General features: G+C 35.8%; 1 protein-coding gene across 1 annotated transcript; it reads right to left on the bottom strand.

Annotated features, from left to right (window-relative positions):
• Positions 1-1,894: 1,894 nt before the first annotated feature.
• On the bottom strand, positions 1,895-3,224 carry LOC106122014 (GS homeobox 1). Its single transcript, XM_013317861.1, has one exon. It carries the CDS (start codon positions 3,195-3,197, stop codon positions 2,298-2,300), a length of 900 nt encoding a protein of 299 aa, XP_013173315.1. The 5' UTR covers positions 3,198-3,224; the 3' UTR covers positions 1,895-2,297.
• Positions 3,225-17,680: the final 14,456 nt, after the last annotated feature.

Raw genomic sequence — 17,680 nt, 5'->3', positions numbered from 1 at the left:
TTTTGTGAAAAATGAAATACTAGAGCAACCATAGTTAGCAGTTTAGAAATAGCTATTTTGTCAAATATCTACCCGATAGATGGCGTTGTTTCTTTTTCAAGCCTTGAATCGCGACGTCTGTGATGTCATAAAACAGATTGGGTAGTACTGAATGACCTATGATACATCCCCCCACCCCCACTCACCACCCTCACTCGTTAGCCGGGACATCGCTTCAGCAAATAAATCACAAACAACGACTCGCCGACAGATCGCAGTTCGGACGTAAAGAACTCGCTGATGAAAAACAAATTCCACATTCAAAATGGCTTTCCGAACTCAAACAGATACCAATGAAAATCGGACGCGTGGCGTTTTATGGCCTCTTCTAGATGAAAATGTAATCAATAAATACTTTATCAATCAAATACAAACTTTACTGTAAGCCAATAAGAGTTGTATTGCAAAATTCCAGCTGCATTTTTAATTGTGTTGCCGTGATCCTGCACGTGCAGCATTGATGCGCTTGGTAAACTGACATGATTTGCAATTTTAAAACTTTTGCATTGGATTTAAGGTATATAAATATGAGTATTGCCAAAATCCGGCGGTAAGTTGATAGATTAGGCCGCGTGCTCCAAAGATAAATGTTTTCGACAAATAATTACGTTATTTGATTTTGGATGGATGATGGTAGTTGTTCAAATACAGGAGCCGTGGGAGAGAGTTATGCCGCTGTTGTCCTATGTCGGTGGCTAATGCGATAATTGAGGAGCAAGTAATGAAATCAATGGAAACATTAAATATAAGTTAACGGCCTACATAATTTCGAGCACAATAACATTGTTTGATTACTTTTTACATGTTACGAAGATATTTTAACACGGATTGTGACTAGTCTATTTCATTTAGTAGTGTCTCCCTGTGAGAGATTTTGTGACTAAACTTTTTTATATTTTACCAATGACCTGTCGGTCGAAACTTAAGGTTGTTGACCTCGCACTATAAAGTAAATTTATGACTTCATGTACAGATCATAATAATCATTAGATCTTTTAATTTTTTTCTTTATTTGTATTTGAATCTAAATTGTTTATTAATTTTCTTAACAGATATAAGCTCGATAAATAAAAAGAATGACGTTATGTTATTGTCAATAAACAAATCAAAAACAAATGAGGAACGAATCCCGGCATCGTGTCGTGGTGTCGGTGTCGTGTCGGCGTCGTTGGCAATAAGTGACACACGATTCAATAAAGAAAGGGATTTCCCGGAATCGGAAGCAAACAGTCGACTCTCCATTGAACCGAACGAAGCAATCATTTTTTCCATTGAGATGTGTTTTTCTTCATAACTCGATTTTTATTTGTTCAAGGTTAACATATAAAATAATTTTATACTAATTTATTACTTACATTGACCGCAATTATTTAACGACTACTTTTGCTACGAGTTTTATGTTAATTTAATGTATTGTTAAATCAACCATTGATTATGAAATATACATTTACCAAGTATAAATAAACAGACGAATGTCAATCATTAAAATAAAATGACTGACGGGAGCTCGAAAAATATTTTTCATTTATTTTAGTTGCCCTCGTCCAAATAAACAACAAAGGGACAAGATCTAATTGTCTTTTGGAATTTTATAAATATGTCGTCCAGATTCCAAACAGCTTATGAAATTTCTAATCTCCTCGTGAAATGAGCCGCCGCCGCCGCCTTCACTCGGTGCCAATAAAAATACCTCGGCATTGCGATTCAACGCTCCCCTGATACCTGATATACAATCAAACAATTTAATTTACTTCATAAAATTTATTATACCTAACGAGGAGTAAATTTATGTCACAAAATATACGCAATTTCTCTTAATCACAATACAAATTCACAGATTTCAAACAGTCTCTTTCATAAATTATATCTATTTACAATTATAACAATTTTCGAATAACTCGAAAGGCCGCGTCTCTCCATTGTCTTAGTATACAGTCGAGTTTCTCGAATAGAATCGTTACAAATAAGTTTTAATGGCGTTGTTGTTGTTTAAACAACAGATTAAACACGGCCTGTAATCATTTGAACTCTCTTTAAATATTACATCACTCAAAGTTTACAAGAAAATTCACAACCGTTGTGAAAATGTAGGATAAAAAGTGTCTTACAGTTTCTTTAAAATCAAAGATTCAGTCTTTATGTTAAACTATAAACGACCTTTATGTATGTCTCCATCTAATACTCGTATTCCCCAGCGCCTACACTTTCTGTATTAATATTACTCGTGTTGTCCGAAAATTTATTGGAATAATATTATCTCAAGAATACCGCGAAAGGTTTTGCACTTCGTAACTATCATTGTCACTAACAACGTCTATGTGCTCGCTGTCGTTGTCACAGGTCGCGTCCGAGGTCTTAGAGCTGCACGAGGTCTTGGTACAGCAGCACTTGTTGGTCCTGCCGTCGGAGCCGGCCGCCGGGCTCTCCTCCTTCTTCAGCTTCACTCGACGATTTTGGAACCATATCTTTACTTGTTTCTCGGAGAGCTTCAGCCTCGACGCGATCTCGATGCGTCTCAGTCTCGACAGGTACATGTTCATGGAGAATTCTCTTTCCAGTTCCAGCAGCTGTGTGCCGGTGAACGCGGTCCTGATCCTTTTACTGGAATCCTCCTTAAGCGGGAGCCGCTTCAAGTCCTTAGAGTATCCCGGGAGGAGCTCTTCGGGGTGAGCGAGTGGCGGGCTCGGCGTACCGTTGCGGCTGTCGCTCGACAGTGACGGTGATCGCTGCCCTTGGTTCTTTGTCGGCGACATCGCGGTGGATTTGTATGGATGGTGAAGATAGGGTGACACTGATTTTTTTCTTCTGCTCACAAAGTTGATCGGTTCCTGATCATCAGTTTTCCTGTAGGTTTCGGGCGCCAGAGCTTCGGCCTGGGGCTGCTCAAAGATCTCACGGTGGGGAGGCAGCTGGTGCAGCAGAGGATATCGGAAGTTGAGATGCTCCAAAAAGGGTCGGAACAGATCGGGCGCCCGGTTTTGTTGCTGCAGCCCGAGACTTAGCAAATTGTTCAAGTTCCCCGGGTAAGGGTACGGCATAAATTTGGGCTGAGCTAAGAAAGTGGCGTAAGGGTGCAGCGGGTCAGGGGACATATCGGGTTTCTTGCAGTCCTTGGGCGCGTCGCTGATCAAAGTGTCGACAAGGAATGATCGCGACATGTCGGCGCGGGTTCGGTCTGCGGTGTGCGGTGCGTTCGCTGCGGCCTCTGCTGGCCGACTGGTGACGAGGCCTCGAGGGGTGAGATCTTCTAAAAGTAACAATTACAAAAACTACCCCCACTTAGTGCACCCTATTGTAAACAAACACAATAGGCCTCACTCGAAGCGTTTTGGCAATTACGTGGCCCGTCCCACCCTTTTGTCGGCGAGCCGTCAGCCCCAGCGATGTTGCACAGAAAAAAAACTGTATTATTATGAATGGAACATTTTAGTAGCTATGAATAATTTTGTATAGGACGCTAACATCACCAATATCTATCTCATTAAATCCAATTTTCCCTTCAGTCACGCGCGCACTTCTTGAGATTTGTCTTTTCTGCTTACAAGTTTATTATGCCCAGAAAATATCAACTATGAAGATAGTTTTTTATTTAAAAGTGTAACTTTATAAAATACCTTAAGTTTAATTAAAAAAGACAAAAGAAAATCTGTCTTATCTAACGTTTCATTTAGAAGTTTATGAATCAGTACTCGGCACAAATATTTACTGAAGACTATAGAAGACTATTGTAGACTCATTTGTGAAACAAAACTCATTTAAGTAAATATGTCTAAATGTTATTTGCATAAACTTTGATATTTTCATTGGATTAACAATGAAATTCTCTAAATCACTGTAAGTGTATAAAGGCAAAGCATCAAAAGCTTTCGGTCGCGCTACAGCACTGCGTATTAATTAAGTATGAATACCCTATAATATGAGCCGTATGCTGCACGCGTGATCCTGATACTTGTAAAAGAAATCTCCGCGCATAGGGATAGGGTGTGTACTGGGTACTGGGTACTGGGTACTTGGTACTGGGTACATTAGCTCCGCCCCCTGCGAGCGGACCCTGCGGACCCGTTATGAAATATGAAAGGGTCCAAATGTTTGGTAGCAGTATAATTGTGAATCAATTTATGTTATTATCATGTCAGCATTAATTTGTAAGTAAGCCTTTCAACTGCGCCGAATGCTAAGTGTTTTGTTATGGTCTTTGTAATACATTTAATACTTTGGTTCGCGTCCCTTTATATGAAAATTAAAAATGTGTTTCAGTCTCACAGAGATGTTAATTTTTAGCAATGGTATATGTAAGTCTTATTTAGGACTACATTATGTAAATATCTTTTGTACGGCTCCGGAGTTGTACAATGTACGTCGGGTTTCAAAGTGCTTTATTTATATTCAAGTCTTTGGAAGTGAAAATACATCGCAATCGAATAAACTCTTTTGTGTCTTCGTTTATTTGAACGACTCGGCAAAGGATTGGGAAAATTCTTCATGAATTTGTTCCCAGTTTATATATCTTTAGGTACAATGAGTAAAATTGCCGTCTAAAACGGACGATTTCTAGGTTTAAACTGTGCGTCGCTATTTGTTTCAGTTGTATCTTTTAAAAATATTCTTTAAAGTTTACGCACTATGAATATTAAGAAAAATGTATTGCCGTTGTTCAAGATTCTCAGTTTATTGCATTAGAACGCGAAAATAATAAAAGAAGTTTAGCGGAATAAATAACATCGACGCACGAAAGAGTTGCTAATGTCTGTTTGTTTAAACACAACGGATCCGCTATCATTGTAGAAATCTGACAAACTCAAACATAATCACGAATTCGCGGCAACAAAGAGCGGATAACAATGTATCGCAAACATTGCCGCTTCACTACCCAACGTGGAAATCTGCAAATATCTACGTAGACTTTGTCTTTATAACAATAAGGTTGAGGATGGCGTCACAATAATAGACGCCCTCGCAAATCTGATGGTTGGAGAGATATAGATAAAGGGTTATGACGCAGGTCGCGTTTGGGGAATATTGTGTTATTGCACTGCGACGGGGCCGCTAGGGTCGTCAGGCCGTCAGGGCCGCCAGGTGAATAGACCACGCTTTATATCAGCTTTTTGTTAGATTTTATCCCAGTTTGCTACTATCTGTTTGCTTAATCTTATGAGTACAATTAAAACAGTTGAATAAAATCTTGAATTTAATATGATAGTTTACAATTGATAAGATTAATGTATGTTTTTACTAATTCCCAGTAAATGTGATATGAACACAAACATACAGAACTTTGGAAGCTCCTTTACAACTAGCATCGGTCATTCATCTCAAATACTCAACACACAAAAGTCAATTGCAAAAATCCAATAAAGAAACGGAAATGAGCTCGGAAAGGTAATTTAATGACCACCTGCGCCGTGCGACGGTGCTGTGGGGGTGAGCGGGGGACACGAGGAGCGCAGGGGCGGGGTCTGGACAATGGTTTCCTAGAAGATGTCATTTAAACGACGAAGCAATGTCGCCTGTCTGTCTGGTGTCGGCGGGACGCACTTGTCCACTTCATTCATAATTTCCACGTTCATTCATAAACTACGCCACCACTGAATGCTTGAATAGCGATAGCTTACAGAGTAGTGCGTGCAGTGCTTTGTTCATTTGTTCGTTACAATTGGATTTGGTGTCTCTGGACATTTCATTAATGAATAGAAGTAAATTTAAAATGCCTTAAGTTTTGTTCCGGTCTTTTTAATTGACTTTCAAGTATTTTTTTTGTGTTTATTTAATTCTAATGAGCTTCAAAGTAAATGAAATCTGGATGTATCCTTAATCCTATAGAGTTTGTATTTCTGATAGGCCTTAGTTTATCTACCTGTTTAGTCTGATAGTACTAAAATGGACCTACATTTATATTACCCATTATTTTTATATATTTTTTACGAAAAAACGAGTCTATAGTCATTTGTTTTTCGGTTGTAAATGTCTATCACCTGCCAGAGACACATTAAAAATTAAAAAAAAAAAACAGAATTTTAAAATATTCTCTTGAACTACACTGAAAATATAAAAATGACAAGTCATCACCGGTGTACTTTGTGCTTATAACATCAAAGCACGGCACTTAATGGATCGACCATCATCCAACCATCGACCCGGCCGTTGCAAGCTTCGCGCCAATTATAATTTATTAACTTTTAATTAATATTTATAGTTCAGCTTTATATTTTTTGCATAGATTTAGTCGTTAACCTAGCTTTTTTATATTAGTCTATATAATAGATATTTTAGTAATAAGCTTGTTAGAAATCTGAATGTTCTCTTCTATTATATTATATGAAAATTCTATCTTAAAATTTAGATTTTTAAATTATAACATGAATCATAAATACATATAACCTTAATATTTCAATTAAATCTTGGTATATTGTTATCTCTTTCTATCTCAATAGGGCAGAAATGAACAAATTACACTAATTTATTTTTCTTTTTTCATTAACGGTTGCAACCGTTGATTTGAGATTCGGTACACCGTCCAAATAGACCAGTAAAAGTTAATAAAGCATGTTAGGAAAGCTTTTAAGTCAGGGTTGTGTCTGCAACAAGTCGCACGTGCACTCTCCATTCGAAGGCTAATATTATTAGTGTGGAATAGACAAGCGTTTTAGTGAGGGTGGGAACCCTTTCATTTACTTTTTTTCCGTTCTAATTACAGGGCGCCGTGAAATTGACAATTTTCCTGCCGACACTTGCCAACGGATGTTTGCATTATTTATTATTGACTGGTATTTTATACAGCATAGGTATAGTTTATTGAGATATCCACAACACAAGTTACATTCGACAATAATGTCTTTGATTCTACTTAAAATCTCAGCGTATTAAAATTATTTTCATTATAATTACTAACATATGTTTTTGAATGTTGTAAGCGAATTAAAAGTTGAGAAGTGAACAGAGGAGTGGTTCAGAATTCCCATGACACGGCTCGTTCACAGTTCGGAGCGCCCCATGCATCAGAACAGTGTCCAATCAAGTTTTCTGTCAAATCAAGTGCCTTTTAAGGTATTGACAAATTGTCGAGTATATTGTTGCGTGGTACAAGTGAACAAGAGAAGCGTGTTTCGCTAGAAGTAACTCTGACGCTGAAACATACAGAAAAGAAAAGATAAACAATTACCGCGAAGGCGATTTTAATTAGTTTATTATAGTGTATTTTATATTAGCAAAAGATCACGTGTGGTGACAATCAGATGAGTTAGAGATGCGTGGTCATCACGCATATGTATGGCATAGGAGGAATATTTTAAGGAAGAAAGAACAAAGAAAACACAACCCAATTCGTTAGTCGCTTCTATCGTCAAACTGATATTATGCGTAAGAAAAGAAGCTATTGTACAACAGCTCCGTTAAACCCGCTGTCGCTGTCGCTTATGACTGGCGTCGAACAATCTTTTGCACAATGTCACCCTTACCACAAACACAATTCGGAATTGTATCGGCATTGTGTTTGACGCACAACACAAGAAACGCTTTTTCAGTCGCATTGTCACATTCGCTGGCGGTTTTTTTATTATTTTTTATAACTCCTTAAGCTTTGTCGACAATCCGTTCAGCAGGAGCTTTGTGCATTCATTCGGATCGAGTGCCGATTGTTTGATCCTTTAAGACTATTTATTCCTTCATTGTTTTCTTTTAATATTCTAATTGACATTTAGAATGTTGGTAATGTACACGGTTTAAACATTTTGTTATTGGGTTTATTTGTGACGTGTTTGTGTAAGAACTATAATTTAAATCAATAAGTGTACTGGGTATTTATGCATTTTTTAACAGGTAATAAATTTAAACGATTCATCGTTTAAAAGGAGACTAATATAAAAAATTCTGCTATGTATACAAAGAGCTTTATATTATAATTTTAACTTAACGCAAATAACAAAATCATTATGTTCTTGGTTTTTAGGTTTTTAAATCAACCTTCAAAACACATCAGTTTAATTTGTTTCTCGCAATATTAACAAAGTACAATAATAGTTGAAATACAATTAATCACTGGCAGATATAGTGAGTCTGTAACAAGCAGTATGACGATGCAGAGAGCAGCGTGAGGACTGCAGGGTGCAGGGAGACGAGTGCAGGGTGCAGTGTGCAGTGCAGAGAGACGAGTGTGCGAAACAAATTGTCCGCAGCGTGACACATCAGGAATGTAATATGCCACCCTAGTGATACACCACCCATAACAACTCCCGCTATTTTTCCGGCTCTGACTTAAATGATACTTACTCTTCTCAGAAGGTCCTAAGTGGAAAACAATATTGACATAATATATCACAGTATTACGATAATGCATCATTTGACAGAATAACTAAACTTCTCTTTTATTTGTGGAATATTCTTAACAGAGAAATGTCAAAGTATTAATATGTTCCTGTCAAGGTAAATCTGATCTAACTTGGCTATTTCTGTCTCAATACCTCTGTATAGTGCAAATATTGAGTGCGGGGGTGAAAAGGAATAAAAACGTTAAAACCGTCGCGGTGACACCCCGCGGCCTGTTCATGTTCCAATCTCTTCGTAAATATTATACGAACGGGTTATTTGTAGGAATACAACTTGATAAGTCATGTTTCCGTTTCCGGTGTATTGTCTATTTGTTTCCTTTTTATTTTTGGATTGTTTTCCGTTTACCTGCGACCGAAAATAATGTCAATGTATTTGATTTCTACGAAATAAAGTAAATGCCGAAGAGATTAATTTGAAGTACTATCTTTTATACTTTTTTATTACAATACTCTTATTTTTTGAATAAGCCTTAGTGGAAAATACATATACGTAATGGTCAGTTATTTGATAACTACGTTACTGTAACTGTTTTAAAGCAAGGGCGCAGTGTAAGTGTAGTTTAACGTCATTTCCGGTGGCCGCGTGGCCGATGACACTGCTTCCGGCGCGGACCGGAAATGAGATGACTCGGTAATACACCGCCTCCATTAATGTTCACTTATATTGTAATTTCATATTAGTTTGACAAAATTAATAAGTTTAGTGTTTACTGGAATTGAGAAAAAAATTGTTTAAAGTTCTATAACATTACTGAAGTGTTTTTATTTGAAAAGAATTAAAGTTAAATATTAATTAAATAGAGCTTCCAAAATATAATACAATAAAGTTTACCCATTATAGTCTAATTTTAACGATTCATAAACAACTTAGGAAGAACCTTAACATAACCTAAAACTGTTGCGGCAGGTGAAATGATGAGATAAAAATTGTGAAAACGAATTGGAACCACTCAAGAATGTTTTATACAAGTCATACGAAGGAACGACGAAAAATGAAGGAATTGTCAGTCTGGTGCTACTCCCATCACTGATCTTCAAACACAATGGCGCGGCATTTCACGCTTGCCTCGCATTATCGTTAACACGGCGGCTGGAGTTGCGAGCACCGCACAATACACCACATAGCTGCTACTTGTGTGTAAATGGAGAGCACAATACATTCGATATGGCATTAAATTCATTGATAATCAATAAAATATCAGGCGTTTCGAATTATGAGAGCATTTTCAGTTAGTCATATTTCAATGGTAATCACTTCTATGTAGCGTTACTTCTACTATGTTATGTTATAAATAACGGCAATAAACAGATTATAATTTATATCAACTGTTAAAAACAACTTTTAATTTTTACACTTTTCTCTGCTGAGAGAATTGATAAGAAATATAATGTGTTTTTATATGTAGACCTAATTTACATTACCTTTTTAAAAAGAAAACTATCGCTTGACATTTGCAACTGCAGATTTCTTAATGGTTATTAAAAAAGCTTTGTAAAGAGTACTTGTGTAAAGAATTTATCTCTTGTTCTATCGATATTAAAGTTTAAGTAATATCATAAATATAAAACTGTAAAAAACACATCGTAACCCCTATCAGCTCATGCAAAACATCTGCTTCCCGGCAAGCACGTCACGTCAGCCCGCCAGCCCGCCAGCCCGCCAGGCCGCCGTCTATTTGTCACGTCATTAAACGTGCTAATGTCACGCTTTACACTTATTATCCATCTTTATATCATCCCGGACAAAGCATTTTATGCCAAATAAAATTTGTCGCTCCGCCCCAACAAAATAAATATCCACGAATCTGGAAAGGCCGACATAAAAACTGTTTCCACTCAAAAAGGCCACCGAATTTTATGTGAATTGATTTATTAACGAATGCATTATTTAATTCCTTTCTTTGTCAAATATTAAAAAGATTATTTATTTTAAATAACAACAATAACACAAACCTAACAAATAAAATAAAACACTTGATCTGTCTGATGTTTATTTTCAAAATACTAAATTGCCACTTCTTTCTTTAGTTTTTAAAAATAAATTAGATTTTTGGATAATACCTTATGATTGAGATTGTGATTCTTTAGTTTCTTTAACTTCGGGCGCATCGTTGCTTCTTGTGTCAACACGATCGAAGTAATATGGTTCGAAGACCGGCGATTCTCTTTCCGGCATACCGAAGAAGTTGATCTGTCCGTAGACAGCCGACTCCACGCTGCACCACGACGCTATCAACACAATGAGGACAAACAGGAGCCTAAACATCTTCACTAAAGATGCCACAGGACACTTGTTAAATAAAATCCATCATCCGTATGTTTTTCTTTATATACCTATTCGATACGCACGTGTTGAAGAAATCTAATATAAATAAAGTAATTTATTTTGAAATTAGATATTTCTATTTTCTGAATTACAATTCGGTTAGGTTCGTGGTTACAATTACTTTGCGAGAAAATTAATTTGATTTTCAATACAAATAATTTTCCGCTGAGTGACCGTGCCTGGAATAACATTTATTTGCATTGTATTATTATTTTCTTGTTAGAAGCGAATGAAGCAGGTTCTAATGATTTGCATTCATATAAAATAAGAGAATTTTAATGTGTCGTTAGGGCGGAGTCGCAATGACGTCATATCACAACCCCGCCCTAAAGAGTAGGGGCAGGCAGGTGCGCATGAGTTGCAACTAGATGTAGTAAAGAAGGGCTTGTAGTTATTTTAATTTTAGTTATATTAAAACGAGTTAACTTTCAATGTACCTTAATCAGCAAGTATTCATGAACGTTGTGCTAGAATTTCCAAATAATACGTTGATGTAGGTAAAGTCTCCAAAGATCGTCGTTCGTCGTCGTCGAAGTCGTACCATGGTTTTATATCTGTATGATTACCACTATGGACAAAAAAGTTCTGTTCACCGTCATCAAAACTTTAGGCACATTATAACACGATAACATAAAATAAACCTATAGTTAAGTAGAACAGTTCGTTTTTTTTAAAAATAATTGAACCGTTTAATGCCCTATGAAATAAATGTATAAAAGCGTTTGTATTTAATATGTGTAACATCATATTAAATGGTGGCATGATAAACATCTCCTGCAACACCTATAATCGTTTAAACGGCAATAAAGCTACAATTACATTGCGACAAAGAGTCCAATGAATGTGTAATAGGAAGCTCATTCAGGTCGGCGATTTGCCGGCGCTGAGTGTAACCTGAAACTATTGTGAGCACCGACTACTCACTGCCTAAAGCACTCTACTATCGCTCAATCAACTCTTAGCCTACAATTCGGAACGTTTTATTGCTTTTTATAATATGAATATATTATTATTTAAAACGATTAACCATAATGTATAAGTTTTGATATTTCATTGATCATTTAGTAGCCCTAAGTTTTTATTGATCCTAAACTAGCTGTCACAATTACCACTACTTTTCCCGTGGATATCTGAGACCAAAATCCACCTTTGAAACATACTTATCATCATCATCATCATCCATCATCAGCTCACTATACGTCCCCATCGAGGGCCTCGGAGCCTACCCTAAGTTAAGGGTGATAAGGCCATAGTCAACCACGCTGGCCAAGTGCGGGTTGGTTAACTTCACACATATCATTGAATTGCTTCTCAGATATGTGCAGGTTGCATCACGATGTTTTCCTTCACCGGATAAATGTACATATGTAAATCGAAAATCGAAAAATACAATGGTACATGGCGGGATTCGAACCCAGGACCTGCAGATTGCAAGTCAAGTGCTTGACCCCTGAGCCACCGACGCTTATTTGTCAAACGTTTTACGTCTGTTTTGTCAAAAATAATGTCAAGGATGACGATATGTTTTTATAGAGATTTTTATAATATAAGGAGAAATTAACGAGAAGCATTTAGAAAAATATGAAACATGTTTGTTGTAGGTGTAAAAACTGCATATACATCACTGGAATGGTCATTCTCATTATAGAAATACATAAAACGAGTTATTTTCTTAGTTCTGAGTATGATTTCACAACACCAGGAAATAACCTAAAGTATATTATAGTCATAAAAACTAATAAGCGACTCAACAGAATTATAAAAACCCTACAATTTCCTGTTAATTTTACTTTAATACTTATTAATTGCTACAAAGTATAATATGATTGACAAATATCCATTATTGTATCTAGTAGGGCGGTGTTTTGGGATTAGGGCGACAGGAATGGATACATAATGGATACACAATGGCCACGCGTCTGTTTCCAGATTTCTGTGAATTGCGAGGGTTTTTTTACGAGATTCGAGGGATTAAATACAAATTCCATTTGGTCGCTTTCATCTCCAGATTAGGCTCATTGTGAAAGGGTTTTGTACAAAGACTACGTTTTTAACAAAATACGTATTCAGGTTTTCCGTTGGATAATGTCATAGAGAATGTTGTTTCTCTTATCGCGCTTATATTTCCATGAATATATTATTTATAACATACACAATAATATTCTTGTGTTGAACAAAATTATATAAATATTGAACTATTTTAACTTTCCATCAATAACAAATTGTACTCGTACAATACTAGAGTTAAAACAAAAGAATCCCGGTTGTTAATATTGATTAAATCAAATGTTTTTGCATGTGTTTCGTCAATGGAAACTCTCAGTAAACAGAGTGATATGGTAATATACATTATATTCCAAACATCTGTAAGCTATTTATCGCTTCACTGCCCACCAACGTGTTGTCGCATCGCGTCCTCTATTATATGTTTTTATACGAATTTATTATAAATTTTATGACATTTTACGCCGCCCACTTATATTTTAAAGTTGGACAAATTATGGATAAAAAGAACGTTGAGCACGTGAACCTGGGTGACAACCAGGTGTTGATGTTAAATTGTCTCGAAATATATGTCCAGTTATTGTAGATTAGATAAAAAAAAAATTGGTTGTATTATAATTGTATGGCGAAATAAGATGGAAGATGAAATTAATCAACAGACCCAACTGTTACAAAAAAATTAAGATTTCATTCATTTTAAGAATTCACTACTAAAATTTAGTCATAAGATAAACCATCGTAACCGTCTTTAGGAAAGTGCTTCAGACATAGGATAGATAGTACGTCTAGAGTATTTCTAGTACTAAAAGATACACACAGTAACATTAAAATAGCATCAATTGTTAGTTACAAGTTTGGATATTGTTAGTTTAGATAAGAGCTTGTGATCATTGAGGAGCGCATCGGTAAATTCTCTCATGGTTCATTGACTACACGAGAGTGTCCGTGCAAAAAATGTGTTCCAATACCTGCCTTACAATTCATATTATTTCTCTGACGCTAAATGTCCGAGAGCGCGATAAATTATCTTTAGCGATCCACCGCAGACAAAACGACCCGCTCTAGCACAAAGCCTAAAGCGACTTTAAGAATGCCTTACTACTTCACGTATTTATCATGAAAAAATATATGAATGAACGTAAAATATATGAATGAGATGAAAGAAAGTGGAATAGTGAATGGAAAATGTCGCAGACGCACCGGCGCGGCGTCAGTTATTCCGTCATTTGTAACTTGTTTTTATGTTTGAAAAAATGTTATTTGTGTGAGGTGTTAGGGTTTGGAACTTGTTGCTGAGTTGTTTTTGTATCGACCAAAGGACAGATAAAATTATTGGCGTCCATTTTGCAATATTATAGTATACATCGATGGGTTTTTATTTTTTTTACACTAAGATATGTGTTTTCAAGTATCTTATATGTTTTAATAGCCCAAAAAGTTTAAGGGCGCGAATCTCTTCAATCACTGACAGCGAATCGCCGTGTCCAATTTTCTCATAGAGTCAAAGTACGGATTGGTTATTTTGCATAACAGCATGGTATCAATAAAAAAGGATAAAACACAAATATGTTACAAGTAGGTTTTATACGACGCTGGTTACAACATTTTGCAATACTTTACGCCCGAGGGCGGGAGATAATTCTGGTTTATTTCGCAACAAAAAACTAAAAAGGCGAAGACAAACATCCGCCATTTTCTAGCGTATTCAGTTGCGCGGGAACAAAATATCAATTCATAAGTCTGTTTAATGTTCTCACAAATTCAGAGCGCTTTAAATCCGTTCAGATTCTGTATAGTGTGGGGCCATGAGAAAGGAGATTTCACATTACATCTGCGATTTATTAAATAAGTACAATGTAATCGTGATTATGTATAATATATATTACTTAAAAATCTTGTTAAATTTTATATTCTTACTTCCTTAAAAATATTAAGAAAGATACTTGAAATCTAATAAAAGAGATTTTCAAAGTAAGCTTCGTAAAGCGCGATTTATGTAATTGTTTATTTATTTAGCAACAATCGCCAACGTCATGGCCACAAGATCCCAAAATTATCGTCATATTTTAAGCTCCGAATTTCAATGGCGCCCTCAGTTTGATTTTGTGATCTATTTTTTATATCATAATTTTATTATATCCTTTGAATTATTACAACCATTTTATAATAATGTAATTGTAATACTTAAAAATATGGCTTCATAATTGAGGATTAACATGATTCTGAGACCCCCCCCCCCTACTCCTCCTCCGTGACCCAAAAGTTCATAGAAATCTTGTAATCTTATCTTACTAATATAAATGCGAATGTTTAAATGGATGGATGTTTGTTAGAAGGTATCTCCAGTACAGTTCAACGGACCTCAAATAAATTTGGCATAGATGTAAAACATAGGCTACTCATTAAGTTATATTTTAATTCCGCGTGGCAGCTAGTCAGTAATAAATATATGTATTATATGGGAATCATTAAAATGTATTATCTCCTGTCAGCATTAACAAACGCACTTTAGTGATTTGAGTGACAGATATCCCACTATTAGTGTAACGTGTTATTTCGGGATAAGAGGATATATTATAATGGATAGATGATTGGCACCACGCGCGGAGCGGGGAGAGGTTTGCCAAATTTGGGGAAACATAATGCCGTAATAATGCAACTTTTGTTGTTATATTTAGTTGCCGCACCACTGCTACGTTTTACAATTACTTTTACTTTACTTATTATTATATTTCTGAATAATTGGTTTAAAAGTATTTGACATAGTTTCAGTCTTTTGTTACATCGAGTATTGGAAAAATGACTGTCAAATAATATACCTACATACGTCAAGACTAACGCCATTAATATTAATATAGTACTAACTGTCGCCCGCGACTACGTCCACGCTTTATTAAATAATTTTTATTAGTAGTGCCGAATTGCAGCCATCCTGGAGATACCTGCTAAGAGACATCCATACATTTATCCCAGCATTCGTATTTATAATATTAGTAAGATATATAGTAAGTTAGTAAGATATAGAGTACGTCGGACACACTCACTCGAGTTTCATTCATAATTACACAAAGTTTGTTAAAATCGCGGTTAATGGCGGGTACTGATGTTAAGATTTATAAACATTTTGTATACACTGCGAAATGGACAATGGAAATAAAATGTTTAGCGGCTCCCAACAATAACATTTACGATTAAACTTCGGGCTAAAGTTTACTTACCAGATAAAGTAATTAAATTGTCAATGAGTTTATTCAAAGGAAATTGGATGTAATTTAACAATACATCATCAAAAAACAAATCAATTAGTTAACAGCATTCATTACAAATGTTACGTACACACATGAAATAAATTATTTAAATAGCAAGAGTGTACTTCTCACTGTTTATCATTATTCTCTAAGCACCGCGCATATGCTCCTGCATTTAGTTTCATTTACTGTCTCAATATTCAATATAAAATCAACCCATTGTTCGACATAATAAGGCTTATATTTGATAAATCGAATGGGAATGTGTATCGTTAGTTTGCACAACTACCCTTCAATAGAAAGCCGCATAAAAATAAACGTAAGAGCGGTTACTTGTTAACAAATCCTCGAACAATTTGCGACATTATTTTGTACCGCGGCTGTATTAAACCCTCGAATTAAATGACAATCTTACGTATTCTATCATATAATACTTTGCCAAAGGAATATAGATACTATGTCAATACGAATAAGATACGTACTTTAGTATTCACATGCAAATGTAGCTATGTTAATCTGTACCCCGAGGTTGCGTGACGAATGAACGCAGTGACACACCGGCTGAATTAAACATTTAATTTGTTTTCATTCATTCATTCATACATTCACTCATGAATGTATTAGCTGAGCGCGTTTCATTTCAACATTCGCGAGGCGCGACTCCGAATGCTCGCTCATTCACTTAATTAGCGGATTAGAAATGTAAATACGTTATACAAATATTATTGTGAGCTTTTTTATATCGTAATACTGCTATTTCGAAGAATATAAGATTAGTTGAGTTATTTCTGTTTTTTATAGTTTTTGGTGGCATACGAGCAAGTGGTAACCTGATTTCGCCAACATAGAGAAATAATCGCTGCCCATAGTCATGCGAATTTGCATATGCCTCGCTTACATTTACTCAACAGAGGAGGAAAATGCACAGAAGGAGAAAATATCTCCATGCTATGGGTCCCTTCCCCCGCCAAATCCATTCCCCTTTCATTTCTTCTTTATGAGAAACCAATTCCAATTCACGCCTGTCTTCTGTGTGGTCGTTGTATTTCAACTTTTTTTTCTTTCAAATTTATATTCGTAGTACACTTCTGCAGAGAACAGAAATATAACTAATGAAAGTGGGAGGGGCCGCCTGCGCCCCGCCCACAGGGAAGGGGTTGCCAGATGCGCACGAGTTGATAATGGAGGAATAAAGCGGTGTCGATTGCAGGCGCGGTTACTAATATCACATTGTTATATGTTGCGATAATATAATTATTACACTGGTAATAAATTCCAATAATATCATTGTTAAGTATTTATTAAAGTAGTAAGAAAAAAACATCTCGAAAAGAAGCGTATGTAGAGAAAAGAAGAACATATTACTTGGATCTAAATCCATCAATTAAACTCTTACAGTGGTTATCTAACTGTAGGCTATCGCAACTAATATCTAAGCATATCTCTAGTCGAACAATAAAATCATTAGGTATCTTTAACATGGCTACAATAAGGTATGTACTTTTAGGCCTATTTTAATGATTGGCTCTTACAATATTCAAACAAGCACTATTATTTGTTTTTAATTGCCGCATTCAGAGTCGAGAAACGGTTCCTTAAGTAGTTCCTTAACTTCAATTAATATTGTAAGTAGGCAGTAAATAACAACGTTGTGTAGAGCACAGTACACGACACGCAACATTCTCAAGTTACATAAAAATGTCGCCGCCTTTCATTTGCAAGTGAATTCAATGAGCTTC

Source organism: Papilio xuthus, unplaced genomic scaffold (genome assembly GCF_000836235.2).
Source record: "Papilio xuthus unplaced genomic scaffold, Pxut_1.1 DF826933.1, whole genome shotgun sequence".
Classification (NCBI taxonomy): Eukaryota; Metazoa; Arthropoda; class Insecta; order Lepidoptera; family Papilionidae; genus Papilio; species Papilio xuthus.
The sequence above is the reverse complement of the archived record's forward strand: the minus strand, read 5'-3'. Positions and strand labels throughout refer to the sequence as shown.

What these genes read in the sequence shown, in the direction of transcription:
- LOC106122014 (XM_013317861.1), bottom strand. Translation starts at nt 3,197, where the DNA reads ATGTCGCGATCATTCCTTGTCGACACTTTGATCAGCGACGCGCCCAAG.